We start from the raw sequence: 22092 nt of genomic DNA, 5'->3' as shown, positions 1-22092 counted from the left end.
TGTTACCGTTGAAATACAATACATTGGACCTTTCTCTCAAACGGAAACGTCAACGTTTCTCCGGTCTTTTCAGCTCTTGGAATTAGTCGAAAAGGAGGAAGGAACACCTGGCCGCTTCACACCAGACGCTGCCACTGTGGTAAACGCCGATACAATCGGGGTGGGCGGTGTCTGGGCGCCATGAAAGGATGAATCAGCAGGACCACCAATATCGATTTCGGCTCGAATCACATTCCTTGAGTGGCATTGGCGGGCTTTGTTCCAGAAGAGGGAGGTGCGAACCTAGTCACCCACAATTCGGGTTCGCACCGATCGATATCGTCAAGTTCTTACACTCCGGCCCCGCTCGGACTTGGTGAATCTGCCGCCTTGAATTACTGCAATCGTTAAACTGAACATCAAACTCCTCCACTCCCGCTTATTCGTACTTTCCTTCCGTGCTGACATTCTTATTTCGCAGTTTTGACCGTGCATCGCTCCACATTTCCTGCATATCTCAAAATGTAGATTCATTGGAAGTACTCTGTTTTAGTGTCAAGTAATTGTTCACAGACAGATTCGTATTCACAGAACCAACAGTCTCACGAAGTCGCCGTTTTTTCATTCCACTGTCATTCATTTTTTACTGTTTTATCGAGATGTCGCCATCTGCTCCAAAATCAGATTGAATGCTGTATGTTTCTCCGAACTGAAACTTTCTTCTTAAAGTCATAACTGTTAGTGATCCTGAGAAGAGTGGCAGGAAGTCATCATGTTTCCTACTTTGCGTTCTTTTCTGCAATACATTAGTACTACTAACGTTATATTTGAAGACCTGTTCGTTACAGTTCCCACCAAGGAAAGCGATTATTTTGCTGTAAGCAACTTTTCATTCGTTACTAGAATAGAATTTTGATGTCTAAAACAAAAACTGAATACAAGCCACGTGGTACTCCTGTTTTCCACCCAAGTGCAATGGCAGCGTTCCCGTTTTACATTCGAGGTCGACTTTTTCCCTAGAAATAGGACAATAAGTGTGGCGACTGTGTAGGTTATGCAGCTCGTACGTTACTCCCTGCAGTTCCAACTAGAACGCGAAAAACGAATTACTTTTCTTGGAGAACACCGTTGCGAAGGATGCAAAAATTGTCTACTTAAACAAGGCGCGTACGAATAAATTGCCTCAATTTCTCAGTTCAGTTTTTTTAACGTGACAATTCTTCCTAGCGAGCAAGTATTAGTTCATTCTACTGCATCCTGCGAGGCAACACTTGATATGTTGATCCGATTCCCATCACCGTTGTAACACCAACACACCTCAGATTGCCTCGGCATCCCGAGATGCTCTGCTCAGCAGCACTTGTTCTATGTTATCGCTTTGAGCTTATCTGTTCTACGGTTTGAAGGATGGCTGGCTTTACTGTAACTGTTTCCAGACACTCATTCGATTGCTAATTGCATATGTGCCATGGAATTTGCGCGTTCGGTCTGGATTGAAGTTTATACGTCTCAGAAGCGTAATTCAGATTTGTTCCAGATGGATTAAGAGCGCTAAGCCATTAGTTTAGCTTGGGTGATAAATGTGTACAGCTAACACTTACGGACATTGTTACTCGGACAAATCGAGTTTTTTAACACCATAATCGAATACGCTTTAAAGCATCACCCCACGAATCTGAGGTGGTGCAGATTTCAGGTGGAGTATTCGTATACAGGATGGGAGACTACAGAGAGGTGGGTGATTCCGTCCATTTCTTCCTAATTGCCGTAAAAAACGGCCCGGAAGATACGGCTTCATTCGTTTTGGCGCACCATTTTGTACCAGAGGTTCGATTGGAGCGCGCCAGTCTTGTGCGGCGCCGCATCTGAATCATACTCCACCTGAAATCTGCACCACCTCAGATTCGTGGGGTGATGCCTGTAATTTTATTCATGCGCTACTCTTACGTTTAAGAGCTCTAAGTTCCAGTCGGGATTTGTGCATTTTGTTCACAAGAAGTAAGACTATTAACGTTTCCCACAGATCCTGAAAATATGTAATCATAAGTGAAGTTTGGTTCATTTTTGCCTACTAGATATCATCTACCTGACTCCGTTACCTAGAACCGAATGAAAAGATCTGCCAAATCCACGTTCTCGACATTTATTTCTTATAATAAGGGGTTGGAACTGATTTACAGGTTTAAAATCCAGCTTCACCTTTGGATAACTGTAGTTTTGATCACTCTAATTTAAATTATAATTCTCTCGAAAGGTGCAGTGGAACGTAGCGGTTAGGAACGCGCCGGAACCATTTCTGGTACCACCCACTACTGCAGTTTGCGATGGTCCCAACTGGATTCCAACTGCTGCGTCCTCCGCGCCGTTTCGAGTGCGTACGCAAATGTGCTACATGTCGTTGTGACCCGGCTACACTTACTCGTGTCACAGTTTTCAATCCAACTACAATGCGCAACGCAGCTGCATTTGAACTGCCGCACGCGTCGCTGTACGCGGGGCACTGTACACAGTCGCCGCCAAATGCTTTCAGCTGGGTGACTACGACGCGTGTCCCGATGCGCAGACTTTTTCTCCACTTTGTACACACACACCCTACAGCCGCTTAATAAAAGCTTTATAATAGCTTCTGATAAACCTATTTGCATCAGATTTGGTTTTTTTTTCAAATTTTTTGCAAAATATTCTCGCTGTTTAGGGCGCATGTAGGAGATTTGTATCTTTTGGTAAATCTCTCACAAATAAGATAATGAAGGCCATTTCTCAGCGAAGTACAGCGAAGTTTCATGACTGCCTCCGAGAAATCAGCGAGCTAGTCAGCCTCAACAACTTCCTATTCAGTGACAAATCTTCCTACTAGTCACGAATAGTCTCACTATACTCCGCATCGCAGTCCAGACAAACATTCATTATGCTTTTCTTGCCTGCGAAATTATGACACATAAGTAGGGGGCGTTGCGGGGACGTCAGATTTCTTCCTTGTTTCTCTATTTGTCACTCTGGACAACTCAACTAATCATTCAAAAATTTTTACCCGACTTATGAAATTGTTTTATGTTTTTCTGTTCTTGTTGTGACTGTTCAGTAGAGGAAGTTGACATTTTGTGATTGAACAGGTCTCCAGTGCCCTTCATGTTTACAACAGTGAAAATAACTAGTTCATTACGTTCGCGTGAACCTTTGGTGTGAGGCAAGGGCCTTGCTCCCTAGCAGCTTTTCATTACAAAAAGATGTGTGACGTAGACCTGCCACCTGGAACCTTTAGCGAACAGATGTGAAGTTAAAATTACATCAGTGGTAATGTGTGATGTACGTCATCACCCACATTGAAATGCTCTTAATCTGAACTACCATATTCAGTCCGCTCAAAGAATAGGCTTTTTAGGAAGATGTAAGAGATGGAACAACCCTTGAGTGTTTTTATGTCTACTTTCTTTATACCCAATGTCCACCACGCAGTAAAAACACTTTTTTTTTCCAGAAAATTTTTCCAGCGGAAAGGAATTCCCCAGAGACCTTCTCAGGACCTAGTCAACTATGAATGTGTTCAATCGGACGAGAGCGGAACATATGCGACACGTCTTTCACTACAAAGCAGAGAGGAAGAAAACGGAGCGTGTTTCAAGGAGAGAAAAGCGTTCGTTGGGTCAGATTCGTCGCGTTCACCAGGTTGAACACATTCTTCGAGGACTGATTAACTAGCGTACATCTCCACGTGGAGGACCACATGCACAGTTTTTTTTTACATAGTTTTTGCCTCTTCGCTTCACCGTAGAGTGTTCTCGAATGAGCGTTTTACCCGCAGGTTCAAACACGTTTCTTCCGGTGCTTCAGCGTAGACGCGAACATACAGGTCAGGGCAACCTGTTAATAACGGTGGTTGAGAGGACCATGTTGCATCGGTGAAGCAAACTTTTCCTTCTTGATCGTTCACCTTGATTCCTTTTTTAAATCGAAAATTTCCCCCTGGTCGTACTCTTTTGTTCGAAAGTCATGACCATTATTCCGAAAATCAAAAAAGAAAAGTCGGAATTGAAGGAATAATGTCAACTGTAACTGTCATCGGTGGGTCATTTAAATCGTTGCAATCCCCAACTGTGAACGATCATTGGCAACTTACGTGCATGCCTTCATATCTAGTGTTGCTTTTATTTCTATTACTTCGGAAATGTTCTCTTCCTTTTGTATTTGTTTTTTTTTTCCTAATTTCGTCCCATGAGGTGCTACTTCTACTTCTTACTCGTACGTTATCTTTTGATGGCTTAAAGGCAGCATACCACGAATCTGAAGTGGTGCGGATTTCGGGTGGAGTATCCGTATACGGGGTCGTAGGTTATGGAGATGGGGGTAGTTCCGCTCATCTCTCCCTGCATCACTGCAAACGGCCGCCTCCAGAATGCTGTTTTGTACGACGCTATCTATTGCAACGCTCCACCCCTTGCGCCGCCTCCGCCCTGCGATTCGTCGAAAATCAATTCGGACCGCCCCGATAGGCAGTAAGGGACGCTACGTGTGCAAGGGTTGCGCGGTGCAATAGAAGGCATCGTAAAAAAACAGTATTCAGGGACCGGCCGCTTGCAGTGATTCAGGGAAAGATGAGCGGAACCACCCCTGTCTCCATAATCTACGACCCTGTATACGGATGCTCCACTTGAAATCCGTACCACCCCAGATTCGTGGTATGCTGCCTTTAAGTTTCTAAATGTAACTAGAACTATGTAATGCGGCGACAGGGAAGATCTGATATCATAACAATCCGGTTACAATCTATATCAACATCGTCACTTCCTGGAGCTAAAGGATCTTCCTCCACGTTACAGGAACTAACACATTCACCCATGTAATAATATCATATCGTACGTCCATAGGGAATTCGCACGATGTACGTCATGTTGAATCTAGGCAACGTGAGCGTGCGCGCAATGAATGCATCGATGTGACGAGTTCATCTCGGAGGCGAGACCGCTACTTAATGTTTTTCCATCGTCATATCGTGTGAACCCATTACGCGCACGCTGTTCTCGTTGTCGGAAACCCCCGAACTAGTCGTTGAGTCGATGAGTTGCGGACGCTCGTTCACCGCTGTACCACCAAATGCAGCCGGAACGTGCCAACTAAACAAGCCATGCGCGATGAATGCACTTGTTATTCCATTGCACTTCTTTGTTGAAGACAAAAAAGTGAAAGTGCAGCGAAGAAGACATCCATGAACTGCACTGGGAAAAAACAACACGAGAAGAGTTGGAAGAAGTCTTGATTTCACCAAGAAACCAATATGAAATATTTACTAATATGAATACCAATATGGCAGGTGTGAATTGAGAAAACTCCAAACTGTTGGTCTTGTAGTTGGCGCCGTGTGTGTTGGACCTGGTGAACGTGACGCGTCTTACCCCAACGCACTTCCCCATACCCTCTATCCTGCACCGGTCGAAGCCTCATCTCGTTCACGCGGCTCGATATTCGACTGAACGTATTCCATGTTAAACGTTCATTTAGTAATTACCCATGTTTTGTGGCGGTTCAAAAAAAGCAAAATTTGACAGGAAAGATCTCTTTTACTGCATTACTGTGTCCGCACAGGGACATACGGGAAATCTAAAGTGATCTGTAGTCGTCTAGCAAAAAAAAAGCATGAAATAAGAGTTATGTGGAAAAGAAGTGTGATTACGCTGTCAAACATAAACGCCACCTGATTATCACGGTATAGACGTATGGGAGATTTATCTAAGAATATAATCATCCCTTTTGCTTTCATCTCCATTTCACAATAAGGAAGATATTGCGTCACTAGGGGATATCTATGGGCTTTTTTCTGAACATATTCTCGACGTCTCGATTTCGTTGCTGCACTGAAGCCTTTTTATATTCTCAGCTTTGGAGGCTTTCATTCATAGCGCAGGCGTTTGCTTCAATAAAGGCTCATAATGGAACATATACCATTTTGAGTCCTCGAGTCCTCCTCATGTACCATCAACTTTCAGGCGACTGTAGATTGATATCGTCTGCCTTAAAACTGCATGTGTTGAACATTTCTGGGAAACATCATTCGAAATTGGATGACTGGACTCTTGGGAGCTACTGGAATTTGTTAGAGTTTGTGAAATATAACTTTGAGAGGTGACGTAGAAGCATTTCCTGCACAAGCCTGTTTCCATAGAAACTTGTGCGGTGCGATCCGAATCCACTACAAACTTTTTGAGATTGCATTTGAACCGACATATTCTTAAGTAAATGCAGAAACTAGAATTCCATTCATCACCTTTCCACTTTGCGGTGTAAATTGGTATATTTCCAAAGCCAGTAGGGGAGGTAGTTGCAAGGTTCTTCGTGCCAAATTGACTGCGATGGACTTCTTGTCTCGGTTACCGTAATCCAGGAATAAAATGCGGGATAGAGAAGTCTTTAGGAAGTCTAATAGCAGCTATTCGGTGTTGCACTTTAACAAAGCCATTTGCGACAGAATCCTGAGTGCAATTCGTACGTTTGTTCCGTCCTGTAAACAAAATCTCTGTTTCAGACGTACTGCTGTTCATCTATACTTAGGGTCTCGTTCAACGATACGAAACACTTTGTAACAAGCAGCGACAACTGTCTCCTTGATCATTATGAGTGTGTAACCCATAATTGCAAGTCGTAGAATTTGCATTAGTTGAATGGAAGCTCTCCAGCGGTTGTGGCAAAGTATAGCAACATGTTGGTGAAGAATTTATTAGACCGAACTTTTGTCATTGTCCCATCAGGAAAGAAAGGAAACTAAGGAAGCACTGTCGAGTCAGAACAATTTCGAGCTCCATGCAACTGCGTATGCGGTTGCAAGATAAGTAGGGGTGCCACCGCGCGCCACCCCTTACACAATTGCACTGGACTTTAGGCGCTTCCACAGTTGCAGCCTACTAATGCTTATTTGTTTAAGTTGCAATTTTCCTTCTGAACTCGTAGTTGAGATGGGAAGTAAACTGTAGGTAGGTAAGAGAATGGGTGCGCCTTCGGGAAAAAAGCCTAAATAAGTGCGGGTTCCAGTGGAAAAGTAGTTGTTTTAGCAACGATTTCGCTTTGGAACAATCATATCTCGAAGCTTAGAATCAAAACGCTATCGCATAACCTTCCGGTAAGCCTTGCATAGTTCCTTGGACGGCACCTCTATTGTACTGATCCGACACGCAAATACACCATCTGGCACCAAACCTGTTTCAAGACTTAGTGGAGGAACTCTGTGCTCCATTTGCCTCTTAAGAACACGAAACTACCCAACTGGTCGAGACCCGCAGACACGTCAACCGCACTTCAAATACGGTCACACTCAATCCCCACCCCGTGAGAACAAGAGAACAGTTCATAGAGGGGCAGTCGGGGGAAGCGCCCCACCGCACACGGAATAGCATGACGACATGAAGGACAGAGAACAACGCAGAGACAGCAAACTAGCCACCAGAGCGCAAACACGAAAGCACGCGAAGACATCGCGTTGAGCGATGAGAGAGCGTACATCGGACGGGCGGAGTGAAGTGGAGAGTCCGGGAAACGAGGAGGTCCGAGGAACGACAGACAGTGGACAACAATCGGGGAGGCCGCGCGCGCCGCCCCGGCAACCCCGCTACGTATTGATGTTCGGCAAAATTCGGACTCGAATCCCCGTTGTACGTACGTCTCGCCGATGTATAACTGTACGTGAGGTATCTCCTTATCATCCCTCCAAAGCTGTTTTCTGTTTTCCAAACCGGAAAGTTGTAATTTTTGCTGGGAATACGGCGATTGATTTGTCGCCACGTCGTTGTCCTCGTTATGATTTGTTTGCGATGGGAACACCGACATACACACACGACAATCATTTTCATGTTGATGTTGTTCCTGTTCGTTGCTTCAACTTCTGATCACTTGAAATAGATCTAGCTAACTTTTTCTCTTTTATGTGGAGTTAATGACATGCTTAACTCTTGGGACATCTGCAAGTAATTGCTTCTCTTAGCTGACTTCCTCTATGTAAATTACGACGAATTTCTGAATCTCCTCCGTATTTTAATTTCCATTTCTATAGTATTTCCGTTTTAGAGCCGTTTCTCCTTTAAAAAAATTCAAAACTATGTTATTTGCTGTAACTTGTAAATCGTAGATCTTGTAGATTCACGGTGTACACCTGGTCTTAACGTAGCCTTAACTTCGTAGGAACTGGTAGCTTACGAGTATCATTTTTCTAGCATTCATACGACTACACTTCTACATAGTAGTAGTGTGCGTCAATGTTGATTACTTTTTATTTCACTTAGAAGACGAAGTACGTTAACATGTCTGTAGAAGCATTCTTGGTTCGGATACATATTTTCCTTTTATGAATCATGTCTCACGGAATTTGGAAAAGACATGTTCAGAATCCGTTCTAAAACTTACTATTGTAGAAGCATTCGTGTGCACATGATGCCTGGAAGATGCGACCCATTACTAGTTGTCAGGTCTTATCTGAGTCGCAATCATTTTTCCTTTAGGAATAACTTTCGACGAAAGGTGTCTGAACACGTTCTACGTTCTTGAATTGCGGTAGGTGGGACCAACGAACCTTTCCTTGAAGGTCGAATCATCGTTAGTTTGGTGTAGAGCGTTATTGACGATAAAATATACCCCCGAGTTTCAACTACTTGTCAAACCGTGCAACCTTTTGTAATGAAGGGTACCGTCGATTTTTCCCTTCAAATTGTCACTAGAACAACTTTCTTGTGGGCTACGAGCCATTTACAAACTGGAACTGAATTTACGAATTATTGAGGTGTTTGATAAAAGTCACTTCCATTAATGTGTCCACTGTTGAAATCCCAATTATGTAAATCCATTATCTTGTTTTCGATTTGTGATACTGGAAATAGTTGGGTGGAAGGTATTGAGGAATACATATTTCACTACCATGCACTCGTATCTTCGTTAAAAGGGAAACTTCATTCGGTTAAATGGCTTCAGAGGTCGCTCTAAAATAAACAATAGTTGGTCGTCCGATAGGAAAGCGATATAGAATTGGCGAAGCGGGTGCGATCTGTTTGGATTGTCGGGCAGGAGCCGAGCTCATTTGTGGCGGATCTTCCACATTTTCATCAGCAGTTTTTCACGTTTCTCTTTCCCCGTCTTTTCCTGCCTCTCACCCACGTTTCTTCCTTTTGTTTCTGCTCAGATCCTTCTGTATGCATGTTCACAGGTCGATGAGTTTCAACTCACGGGGAACTAACAAATGAATTTTTGAAACGCCTCAACGCAATGTTGCTTCTCAGAGTTTGATTAACGCTGAAAGTTGCTTGCAACGAGTTCTGGTTTTTGTTGTTCCTGCCTCTTATTCGTCTTCTTGAGCGGAGATGACGCTTTTCGTTTTCACTGGAAAATTAGAAATTTCATCTTCTCTTGTGTTCGGTGCCTATTCATTGGCTCAGCGAACATGCGCTACTGGTTTATCCTCTTTTTCAACGAGTACTTCCACCTGGATTCCATGTTCTCATCGTTTATGCTCACCCTCCAATGCCATTGAAGAAGTTGCTCTAATTTATTCCTCCTTGTGTTGCGGTCCATCAACATACACTTCATTTTTACAGCTATAACCGTTGTTGTTTATTTTTGCCTGCATGATAATGTACTAATTTCCCTTTTTGGTTTCCACCCTCTTGTACTCTCTAGTTGTCGTTTCCTGTTTTCTGGAATATTAATTCTATTTATATTTGTGTTAAAATACGTTGTGAACTATTTTAGTTATGGACTTTAGCGGAAATTATTATTTTTTTTATGGAGGGATGTCCCTATGTTTGGCCACGCGTAGAAGCGGAAATACGTATAGTTGACTTATTGTCTAGTATCAGCCTTCCCTAACTACCTCAGAATATAAAATACCCCTATCATTTGCAAGTACGTAATGGTTACGTGACTGGCTGTGAACATGGAATGGCTTTGGAGTTTGTTCTTTTGTAATGTCAGAATTAACATTTCTATTCAAACCTGTTACCTCCGTTCCACCGACTCTTCTTCGAAGAGTTTTCGAGCCTCTTCTCATTCGTTCTGTCCGTTTAGAATACTTGCATGTGTGTTTCAGAGGTATTCTCGTTTGGGTAACCTAGTCCCGGAATTCATCTATGTTGCAAGCAGTGCAACCCTTCAGAGCCGACTGCATAGTGAGTGCACTACATCACGGATTTCAGCTTTAAAAAATTTGAAGATTTTTTCGCGGTCTCAATTAAGCTAAACACCGTGGCTTGTCGTAATGTGGTCGTAATGTGCTCCTTTTCAAAGAGTAAACTCGTTTATTTATGTTCACATTCTTGAGCTTCATTTCCGCTATGACTTTGCGGTACACTGGCACTGGTTCCCTTTTTTTGTACCATAGCGAGGTGTCTTTTGTAATGGACAGTTTTATGAAGCGTGTAGAAGGTTTGGATCTAATAAGAAGCTAATCTCTCTCCGAAGTGGACAACGTCTGCAAACGTATCTCTTGAACAACAGCTTAATATTTCGTGTTTGATGCTTCTATCATCTGTGAAATAACAGAAATTAAACCAGCAACATATGTCACTTTTAACTAACCTACTACTATGTATTTTTTCGTTGAGATTTCACAATTTTGCTTTTATTTATTGCTGCTTGAATGTTGAGAGTACTAGTATCTTGCTGGTTTCTTGATGAAGAAAAAACTCAACGATTCCTTCTCATCACTGCGCTTGAAGTAGCGAAAATGCAGTCATTAGCATAAAACCTTTTTGTGAAATAAACTACTGGAAACTTCTTTCGTTTCTTCTGAAATTCCCACTCTTCTTGAAGCGCTTAATCGAATATAGTTGTGGAATAAGTGGAACCTCAGTGCAGATTCAAGTTATTCTTCTTTTGGTGAACGGTTGACTGTTGCAGCGAGTTTCTCACGAGGGTTGGATTACGCTCCAAACCGTTACCACATCGTTTTCACAAAAGGGAATTTCGTTCGTAGGACTTTGCAGAAATAAAATAAGACAATAAAGTAAAGATAAATAAGACAATAAAGTAAAGATGGAATACCTTACACAGAATATCGCTCTTCATTTCTTCAATGAAAAGACTGGTAGGTGCCAACCAAATTCCCTGACTTGATTCTTGAATTCGCCGACCAGAATTCTTATCGAGAACTGGGACACTGTCTAATAGCAGCGAGCGCTCGCTACAGCCTCGCTGTCTACCTGGCTGTCATCGATTCTCGCCCGCTATTGACTGACCCGCTCTGTGCTCCCTCTTCGTTGTGTTCGCGTCAGTTTGTAGTACAGTGATTCATAAGAACTGTTTGGTGATTTAGTTAGCAGCGTCATGTTTGATGGTTATGGATCATATTGCTAAAAAATTCCAGAAATTCAAGAAAGAAGCGCCATACACCGAATCAAGTCAATGCGTGCAGCTGCTATCACCTAAATACTTTGTTATCGATTGAAAAAGGCAGCACGTTGCATGTTATTGACGTATGATCCGTCCACTGGACAGTAGAATTTGCAGAATCTTGCCCTATACTTCTACTCGTTTTGCAGGCATTTCGTATGCTACAGACGGTTGATTGTCGTCTCCTTTTATGGAGGATTTTCTTTTCTTGCTGCTCCGTTCTTTGACGATACCTTGGTGTATATCAGCAACTGAGATATAAGTTTTTATTGTCTCCTTAAAGGCATCAGCCCACGAATCTGAGCTGGTGCAGATTTCAGGTGGAGTATTCGTATACAGGATGGGAGACTACGGAGAGGGGGGTGATTCCGTCCATTTCTTCCTAATTGCCGTAAAAAACGGCCAGGAAGATACGGCTTCATTCGTTTTGGCGCACCATTTTGTACAAGAGGTTCGATTGGAGCGCGCCAATCTTGTGCGGCGCCGCATCTTCCGGGCCGTTTTTTTACGGCAATTAGCGAGAAATGGACGGAATCACCTCCCTCTCCGTAGTCTCCCATCCTGTATACGAATACTCCACCTGAAATCTGCACCACCTCAGATTCGTGGGGTGATGCCTTTAAATGCTAACCACAAAGATGAATTTTGTATTAAGGGTCTATAGAAGTCACTCAACGGAACAAAAAATTAATGCATATTCTTTCTTTGTTTAGTTTTAGGAAGATGGATGATGCACAGTTGAGGGATTTGAAATAACAACTAAACTTTCCAATTGGCCGTCTTGTCGTGTCACATCCTTAATGTTGTCGAAAAAAAAAGAGTACTGGTATTCCTATAACAGTTTACGTTATTACCTTTTCTTTTTTTAAATTGATTTTTCTTAACTGGCCTTCCGATGATTTTCGTTATTCTTGATGAAGCTATTTCGTTTCTCTTGAACCCCATTTCAAGCGGATTACCTGTCATGTAGGTTTTCGTGACAGTCTGATTTTTTTTTTGCCGTTCCCACTGTCGAACTATCATTTTTGCGACTCTTTTGTCGTGCCACGCAACCTAACAGGACTCTATTTCATGAGTTCACAAAACGTTCCGTAGTGATAGACCAAACGCTTCCACCGCTGCTAACGGTATGTGGCTCTCTACACTAGCCTTTACTCAGAAAAGCTTGCTTGTCTGCGGAGTGAAAGTTTCCCACTATAATGTGTGCAACCCTTTTGCTTGGTTGTCTGTTTGGGAGCAAATATTAATGTGGGTGACTCTTGTGACTTTCAGCTGACAAATCTAATTTTCTCATAATACGTTACCTTCAGCTTAATGTGATTTTTAAATTCAACGTATCCCAAACAATATATCACTATCTGTAATATATACAGATAGTGATATTATGTATAATATAAGCAAATTATGATATTAGGAATATCATTTTGTCACATAAAGTATAGGATATAGATAATTTCTGTGTATAGTGAATGATCCAGCCTCTTCTGAATGAGTCGTCTCTGTAGCATTTGCTCTCCAAGACGTTTTCCACCTAATAATGTATTTAGCGAAACCAAAATGTGTAAGTTTCATAGCATGCGCTAAGAAATTCTTGAAAGTAGCAGTGAAAGTACTGTTCAGAGTGTGAATAATCGTATTACTTTCTTAAGGAATTAAAACAGATTTATTTCGGAGATGGAATCATTCTGTCCGTTACCCACTCAGCAACATTTCTACATGATATGATCATTGAGAGCGTATTCCATCCAATCTTCGAGAACTTGCTTGTTTTAAAGTTCGGAATCATTGGAGAGAATACTATAAATAGTGAGTTGTCTACATTTGGACACCACTGAGATTGTTGTCAGGTTTTACTGCTTCTATGTTTGGTGATGACATTTAAATGAACAGGAATGATGTGTAGTAGGAGCAACCTACGCTTCTGCTTCTGGAGAGTGATGGCACTATTTCTCGTGTATTACTGTAGTGTTTATGTTATTCTGTTGACATCACTCATGCATAGCATGCATGCTGAAATTTGTTGGAATTAATTAGGTCTTTTCCTCTTCTTTAGTACTTAAGGTGTCTACGTTCAAAGTGACCTGCAACTTCAATAATGAAATATTATAACTCAGTCTTTTCCAAGTATTCCAGCTTAAAATCCTGATAATACAAACAAAAACAGGATGGAGTAGGTATATTATGTGATAAATGCGGCGAGAGTGATACACCGAGAGGGACTAGCGGCAACCTGACTGTAAAGTCAAGAAAGGAGTGACAGTGTGCCATCTGCTCCTCCATAACCATTTCGATAGGATGTCGCACACAGTCTCCATTCGAATCGAATTTTTATTCCTGGATGTCTCCCACAATTCATGGAGTGCCAGAATTCTCTTAGGTTTTGTAACTAATTTTTATTCTTCTCTTTGTTGAAATGAACTTATTCTCATCTCCCGATCATTTATCCTGCAAACGATGCTCTGATTAGCTGTAGTTCGAAGTATTAGCACGAAGTTTCAGGAGCATGTGAGTGCGCCTTCTGCGGGAGATAATAAGACTACCGAAAAGTCCTCGAAGTCGACATCCAGTTCCAGCAACAAGAAGTCACCAAAATCAGTTGCAGTTAGCACAGCGAAGGTTAGTTTAGATCTTACGACTGTTTCAAAATAAAATGTGAAGCGATCAATGCACTTGATTGACCCTTTGACCTGATTGTACAAAGCTGGCTACTTGATCTTCAAGTAGCCAGCTTTGTACAATCAGGTTAAAACAACCTGAAGCTAGGTGCAGTTGCGCTCCAAGCAGTGAGATAGAACATAGCGGTTAAGATCGAAGGAGGTAACAACACTCATGGCTGCAGTTCGGTACGGTCCTACCTCGATCACAACTATTAGCTCCACCGTGCTGTTTCGAAGCAGCCGCTTCTGCAACCGTACCGAGCTTTATGTTGTTTTGACCCGACTATATCATGACTTCCTTGTGTCTATTAATTTTGGTTTTGCGTCTGAGTAGAATCTCCTGCTACTAGTTTATGATGGAAGATCAAGCACTTTTGTAGCGATCTCACCAGCTTTACATAGTCATATATCTTTATTTTACAGCTTTCTGTGTAGACACGACCTAAGCGTGATGCGTTCTTGTCTGGGTTTCATAGATGCTTATTTGCTCATTCGGAAAAGAGCACTTTAACTAACAGCAGCATACCTTTTGACTTTTAAGCAGGCGTATATTAGCAAAATGATAGCGTAGGAAATTGTTTGAGGATGACAACGTTGAAGGCAGCATATCACAAAATTGACGATGTTGTGGTCTATGTAGGACGATAGCGTTCGGGTTGTAGATCACAAGTATGAGCGGTGCAGCGCTCAATCTCCCCTAATTTTCCTGAAAAATGGCGTGGGAAACGGCCTTAGTTGCTACGAAATAAGCTCCAACGTGCGCCACCATTGTCACGCGCTTCGTCCACGAGCGATTAGTCGAAAATCAATAAGGTCTTGTTGGCAGCATATTCGAGTAAAACCAATGAATGGATTGGTGAGAGAACCGAAGCTTGTACAAGGGCGGCGCGTTTTAATGCACCTCGTAGGACCTAAGGCGGCTCTCACGTCTTTTTTTTTAGAATGATTAAGGGGAATTGAGCGTGCCCATGCTCATAATTGTAACTCGAACATAATATTGTCAAAAAAAACGTTGTTCCTATGTTGTTAGTTTCGCGATATAGTGTCTTTAAAGTATTTTGTCTGACGCGCTGACTTCAACTGCGACCCAGGGCTGGAAGACAGCCACTAGCTGCACTGCAATGATAAACCTTATTTCACGTGTAAGCAGTTAAGAACTGCGTCGCTTCGAGCGTTAACAATTTGTTCTCTTTTTCTTCACCATTTGTTTGTTTGCTTTTTTTTTTGACAAAACCAATGCCAATCGATTAAGCCTTCTTCGTGTACCCCTCGTGCTCCAGTTATAATGAACAACGGAGGACAGCAAGCGCCATCAGGAGCTGCTGTTGCGCAACCAAGCCGCCATTCTTCGGCGGCTCAGCCTCCTCACTCCTCTTCAAGCCGCTCTCATCATACTGGCACCGGGTTAGTATACCGTTGTTTAATGAAAAATCATATGTTCACTTTACATAATTCAAAGCTGTTTTAGATAGTAACGAAAAGAAATGACGTCTTCAATAGAGTAGTAGCTTAAATGTTTAGAAACCAGTGGTCGTGTTCTTATCTAGATCTCAAACCAGAAAAACTCAAAATAGATAACTCAGCGGGCGCCACCAATACACTTACCATGAATACAAACTTTTTTGATGCTTCTATTTCATCTCTCCTCCACTCTTAGACTTTTTATGAGTATAACATCACCTTGTTTGTGCTTAGATTTACCTTAATTAGTCAGGTAACTCCACAATTTGTCATGTTCCTCAAATGGTTTTACAAAAACGTGCGACAATTCCGTCAATATCTATCACTTTTTTCAGTAACACATCCACGTTGTAGCTTTGAATTCTTTTTTAACTGAATAACTTCGATTTGAATTGTCCTGGATGGATTCAATTCCGTTTTTGTTTCCGAACACTCATAACACTTCATGTCTGAATGATTTGCACCATTTTCAACTACGTGTGCTCGTTAATGACAGTTACTGATCCGATTCTTCATCGCAAAGTCGCTTATGTGCTTTCACGTACGTGTCTTCATTGGCCAAGCTATTAACACTTAAATGAATAAAATGTGCGCTGCACACGCATCCGTGTAGGCGTTATCCAGAAAATTAGCATCATGGTATGAGTGATATGAGTAATTGGATTGGACGTTTATTAGCGTTTTCACCCTAACACGCTGTTTCAGTTCAGCACCGTAGCAGTGTGTGTCTTGATTGTTTATTTCAGTTGCCTCAATATTGTGCGAGCGAGAGATAAGTTGGTAAACGGGACATTGGTTTGTGAACGCAGATCCTGATATTTTCGTGTTTTGTGCCGTCTGTGCTCATCCTCGTCGCCGACGTTCACAAAGCGACGCGCGTAAGCTGTAAACTAAGCAGAGGATCTAGCAAAACACATGGGTAATTGCCGATATCAACGAGAGTTCTCTATCAGCTTCCTTGTCGCTATAGAGCCAGTGTGTCAGCGTCTTCTGTGATTTGCTATACTTGAAGGACAATGATTGCTAATCTTGCTCGAGTTAAGAAAACTGTTGTTGCTCCAAATGGGTCAGTTTATACTCTCGTTTCCATTTCTCAAACAATACAGAAGCTATTTTTTTTGAAATCCCACGAGTACTCTTCTAATTCGTCGTCACATTGAACTATGGAGATTACGTGTTTATTGCCCAGATATTGAGAATTACCTCTACCTTCAGGCAATAGGAGCTTCGTAGTGATTGTCCTCAGTTTTGGGTAATGCCTACGCAACCACATGTAACCCTTGTCGAAACCTCAATCTGCCGGAGAGTTGTCGGCATAACTTTATCAAGTAGTCGTTGTCCCATCGCTCCTTCTTCATCACTCGCTGCAATGCTGACGAGAAGCAGGAGGGAGGCAGCGCCTGTAACAAATGGCTACAAAAACGTCCATTATCTTCGAAATAATCCTTATGTTCACCATATGATGTATTTTGATATTATTTCTTGGAAGCAGATTGTTTGTGTATTTTATAGTAGGTAATAGGAGTCGGGGCAGATGTAGAATAAGAGTAGACACGGCTTTTTATTGGTCTAGATACGTCACCTTAGACATTTTCGAATAAACTTGAGTTAGACACCTCACATATGGCCAAAGTATATTTTGTTGTACTTCTGGCATTATATGAAGTTTCGTTCAGGTCTTCACAACATGCGTCTCACTTGCGTCCTTCAGCGGGTATGGGATCATCAAGTCGATCAGGGGGACGTCGACCACCAGACGATCCTCATGTTGGGAAGTATAAGCTGCTCAAAACCATCGGCAAAGGAAATTTCGCCAAGGTAGGTTGCTTCCTCAAATTCATCCCTCACTTCTGATTGAGTAGTAGTTGTGCACATCTATTTTGAATTTTTCGTGGTTTTCAAAACTCAGAACTTCACTTTTTTTAGGTCAAACTAGCCAAGCATACAATTACGGGTCAAGAGGTTGCTATCAAGATCATCGATAAAACAGCGTTGAATCCTAGCAGCTTGCAAAAAGTGAGTTGATCTTCTTTTGCTTGGGTTTTTTCTGTGTTTGTGTATTCGGATTTTCGACTTTTTAAATTTCATAGGTGAATGTAGAATGTAAAGAGGGCAAGAATATAGATTTTCAGAAGCGTTTGTATTTGAGGCTCAGGACTCACGCACTTCTCAATATTTTTGAAAAAAAAAGACCTAGAATGCTTGTGATCGTTAAAGGGATCCCCTAGAAACCATAGAAATATGTTCTTTTACATACAGAACAGTTGTGGCGCAGATGTGTGCTAATCAATGTGCTGAAGGGGTTGTTTGGGTAATGATCTTTGTTATGTTGGCTTCGAGGAAGCTTGCAAGTCAAACAATCCTATTCTTCGCTTTGCATGCTTTGAATTATTCTTAACGAGGGAAGATCTGGATTGAAGCTTTCTTGCATCATTTTTCTTCTATTCAGCGAATGCCAACGCAGAATCAGTTACGTCTGAATGTGTTCTTTTCATTGAGGTGGTATTCACGTAAGTAAAAAAAAAAGATGAGAAAATCACATAAGTTGTAAGGACGAATCTGGTTTAGTTCAGACTTTCTCTAGGCGCTTACGGTTATAATAACAGCACATTAACAGGACTCTGTCTCGATGCGTTCTTGAGATGGTGGGAAAATTTTTGGAGCTCTATATTGATTCACGATGCGAGCGTTGCAGTGTCCGAAATGAAACGAGACTCTGACTGGAAGGATATGCTCTTGCTGCTACATTTTTGGAAAACCAAGGAATGATGTCGCGATTCTTTAGCAGTCTCTTTTGTAACGCAGTTTTTCTGAGGCGGTTCAGTTCATTTTCCTGAAGCGGGCTTTACACAATTGCCGTGTATTTTTCTCATGATAATTAGGTGACAGAACAGCCAAACCAGAAACTGCTCATTGTGATGCACAACTTCGAGAAGTTAGTGTACAGAAGTTGACCTTAACACTAAACCTTAATGTTTAATAGTTGGATTAATAGTTAATAGCTAAGATTTTTTTTTTCGTCCGATGAGTAGTTAAGTTCGTTGAAAAGAATGTGAGGCATATTAAAAAAAAGTTATCATCGAACAAATGCATTCCATACTTGTAAAAACACTTAAAGTTTGTGGTTTCTAGCTTTTCCGCGAGGTGAAAATTATGAAGCAGCTCGATCACCCTAATATTGTTAAACTATATCAAGTTATGGAGAATGAACAAACACTCTATCTTGTTCTCGAGTATGCTTCAGGTGGAGAAGTAAGTTTTTTTTCTTTCCGAGTATTCTGCAACATGAATTTATTGTATGCTCTCAGGTTTTTGATTATTTGGTTGCACATGGAAGAATGAAAGAGAAGGAAGCTCGAGTGAAATTTCGACAAATTGTCTCTGCCGTTCAATACCTACATTCAAAGAATATCATACATAGGTGTGTATACCTAATAAACTGTGTAAGTGGTTCTTTGAGTATTTTTGTTTCAGAGACCTGAAAGCAGAAAATCTGTTGCTAGATGCCGATATGAACATAAAAATTGCAGACTTTGGATTCAGCAATCAATTTACTTTAGGTGAGACCTCTTTCTGTTTTTTTTTTTTTTTTGACACTCATTGAAAGAAAATTTCTTGAGATATTTCGTTCAGGGAATAAATTGGATACTTTTTGCGGGTCTCCTCCATATGCTGCTCCTGAGCTGTTCCAAGGAAAAAAGTACGATGGTCCTGAAGTTGACGTGTGGAGTCTGGGTGTTATTCTCTACACTCTCGTTTCCGGAAGTCTCCCTTTTGATGGGCAAAATTTAAAGGTAGTTGCTATGCATTAGTACTTTACAACTGACGTCTGTTTTACTAACAAAGTCTATTATAACATAACATGCCATGAGTCATCAGTTAAGCTCGATCAAAAACGAAGAACCATATTCAGAAATTCAGAAAAAAAAAACTTGTTTCCTGGAATGAGACATTCCTTGTTATAGGAACTACGCGAGCGCGTACTACGAGGGAAATATCGTATCCCTTTCTATATGTCGACTGATTGTGAGAATTTGCTTAAGAAATTCTTAGTTCTGAATCCCGCTCGACGTGGGACTTTGGAAACAATTATGAAAGATAGGTGAGTTTCAACTCGCCTTCGTTTTCCGACCGTTGTTTAGTTTATGTCTTCTCTGATAGATTCCGACTTCATAACAGCTCTTCGGCAGCGGTATGAATTCTTCAGAAACAGTTATCTTATAGATGGATGAATATCGGTTACGAAGATGAGGGCGAGTTGAAGCCTTATGTCGAGCCTCCAAAGGACCAAATTGACGAAGCAAGGATAGAGAAATTGATTCAGGTTTGACAATAGTTTTGGATTGCTTTGGAATGCGAAGTCGGTAATTTGTTACAATTTTCAGCTCGGCTTTAATAAAGGTAGTATTCTGGATGCGCTGGAGAAGGAGAAATTCGAAGATATTCATGCGACATATTTGCTGTTGGGCGAACGGAAATGTGAGGTAGGTAAATTTGTTTTCTGATGTCAGAGGAAGCTATAGCAGATTCTTTCTCCGAAACTTTTCGCTAACAGTGTGTTGTTTTTTGCTGACAAACATACAGTTGTCTTAGCCCTGCATCCACGACTACTAACAAATTAATTTGTTCTAACTTTTGCAACTGATATGAGCGACAAAATAAAGCTCTTCTTTTGTGAAATTATTCACTATTCTGGGAATTGTTCAAGAATAATGTAGAAGCAGGTGTAGTCACTCTTGGATTTATTTAGTCGACGAGCAGACTAATTTCTATTTGGGCATTTTTTTGTGAAATGTATTTCTGCCTTTTTTTCGGGTTTTATGTTGTAATCATGTGCCAAGTATCATGATTTTGGAAGCATCATCTTTCACCACGTCTTCTTCAGAGGACTTTTTTTGGAGTCCCTAACTTCTGTGCTCATCCGACGCATGATTTTCTCGGCAGACACTTTACTTTGACCTCTCACAAAAACGGGCCGGTGTTTTTCCTCAAAAGTTTCTCATGTTCTCAATTCTCGGAATTTCTCGTTCAATTTCTCTGTAAAAAGATCGGGTGAAAACTTGAAGTCAACTATATGCTAATAAGACTAAAGTGCACGCAGTGTTCCAATTTGTATGTATGACCGAAAGATTCGAAACGTCCTGGGTATCTGCTGTATACGTGTTTACTCGGTGTCTCTGAATGTGAGCTGCAGATGGACGCTGGTGATCTAGCCCTGGCTCAGCAGGCCGTCACGCACTCGACACACAACGTCTCGTCGGGTATCGGCTCACATGCTGTTGGCACCAATACTGCTTCGGTGGCCACGTCGACGCAGTCGGTGAGAGATTGATGCTGTCCAAATGTGGTGTGTCTGTATGGGAATGCATGATTGAATATCTGTGATTGGCATATGCATGCAATTATTCTGATATACTCTTTTGCAATTTAATCCCTCTCTTTCCTATGCATGCGCGAAGATTGTTACTACATTACTTCGAAATTTGGTACTTCATCGTTTACGGTAGGAATGCATCAAGAGGTATGTAACCATTAGTATTCCTCAACTTTGGAAAAATTGTCACTCATTCCTAGGTTTGCACCACTTATTTAGCATCCATGACATTACTGTTTGATACTTTCAGTATTGCTAGGTGGCTAGGTGTACACTTTTCTTTAAAAGACGTTATAACTGGCAGTAACGGACCTATAAATTCTTTTCTTTCCTGTTTTGACGAATTTTTAGGGCCCCTTCTTTTCAGAAAGTCTTCAGCGAATTCCTAATCAAGAAAGTTATATAACCTCACTTGCATTCCCGCAAATACTTTCTTTTCTTTTCAAATTTGCAAAGCCGTGCCACCTTAAGTAGTGCGTCAGAAATTCTTTCAATGCATTAATTAATAGAAATTTTGTTCAGTTTCTGTTATTGGAGGAATAAGTCGTGAGGTTTTTTTTTTTCGCCAAAGTTCTTTTCTTTTTCTTTTGATTAAGTTAGAGTGTCTAGTTGACAAGACGTAACATTTTTCACACCATTGTAATTAATCGACATGATAAGGCGACAGAAGACGCCTGTGAGATTTTTGTTTTGCGTGGAGGGCATTGAATAGGGCATGAGAAGTTCAAAAAGAAGAAAAAGACCGAAAAAAAAAACCGATAGGGAGTGTAGAAGAAGCATTATTGGAAGGAAGTTATTTGTTGGAAACGATGGAAACAACAGTGGAGACTATGCGTTTAGTTACTCCACAGTAGTTCTTGTTTGTTCCAATAAATTCGGAAAAACTAAATTTTCCCTCAAATTGCGGCAGTTGTGTCGGCCGGGTGTATGATTGGTTTTCTATGTTCAAATTCCCAATTTTGAAGCTGAAAGACATCGCAGCACTGCTTTTAAGCATTGTATCTTCCCCACACACGAGCTTCTGCTACTTTAGATTAAAGGCAGCACACCACGAATCTAACGTGGCGAAGGAATCCGCGCGAAAAGCTAGAGGTGAGGTTGTAAAATTTCGGAATCCGAGGTGGTTCCGCTCATATCTCTCTGATCGTCGTAAGAAGCGGCGTGAGAACCACTTCGTTCATTATGAAGTACGCTAGAACGCACCGCTGTGTAGAGGTTCCAGTCCCCAGCAGCCTATTCATTGGTTTTACTTGAATAGGCTGG

General features: G+C 41.5%; 1 protein-coding gene across 5 annotated transcripts in view; it reads left to right on the top strand.

Moving 5' to 3' along the window:
- Positions 1–22092, top strand: part of RB195_014022 (uncharacterized protein) — a gene marked incomplete at both ends in the record, with an annotated part of 37363 nt that overhangs the window by 4547 nt on the left and 10724 nt on the right. For 2 of the 5 annotated variants that reach the window (XM_064204109.1, XM_064204108.1), the window contains 12 exons: positions 10077–10115; positions 13837–13953; positions 15247–15398; positions 17132–17273; positions 17382–17471; positions 18588–18707; positions 18764–18876; positions 18930–19015; positions 19089–19249; positions 19421–19557; positions 19680–19779; positions 19841–19939. In XM_064204109.1, coding sequence (XP_064059989.1) covers positions 10077–10115; positions 13837–13953; positions 15247–15398; positions 17132–17273; positions 17382–17471; positions 18588–18707; positions 18764–18876; positions 18930–19015; positions 19089–19249; positions 19421–19557; positions 19680–19779; positions 19841–19939 — 1356 coding nt within the window. Of the gene's footprint in view, positions 1–10076; positions 10116–13836; positions 13954–15246; positions 15399–17131; positions 17274–17381; positions 17472–18587; positions 18708–18763; positions 18877–18929; positions 19016–19088; positions 19250–19420; positions 19558–19679; positions 19780–19840; positions 19940–20649; positions 20776–22092 lie in introns of those variants that run through there. The other 3 variants (XM_064204107.1, XM_064204106.1, XM_064204110.1) reach the window with 3 other exon arrangements.

This window comes from Necator americanus, chromosome V, assembly GCF_031761385.1.
Source record: "Necator americanus strain Aroian chromosome V, whole genome shotgun sequence".
Lineage (NCBI taxonomy): Eukaryota > Metazoa > Nematoda > Chromadorea > Rhabditida > Ancylostomatidae > Necator > Necator americanus.
This window is presented reverse-complemented; position numbering and strand designations above follow the sequence as displayed.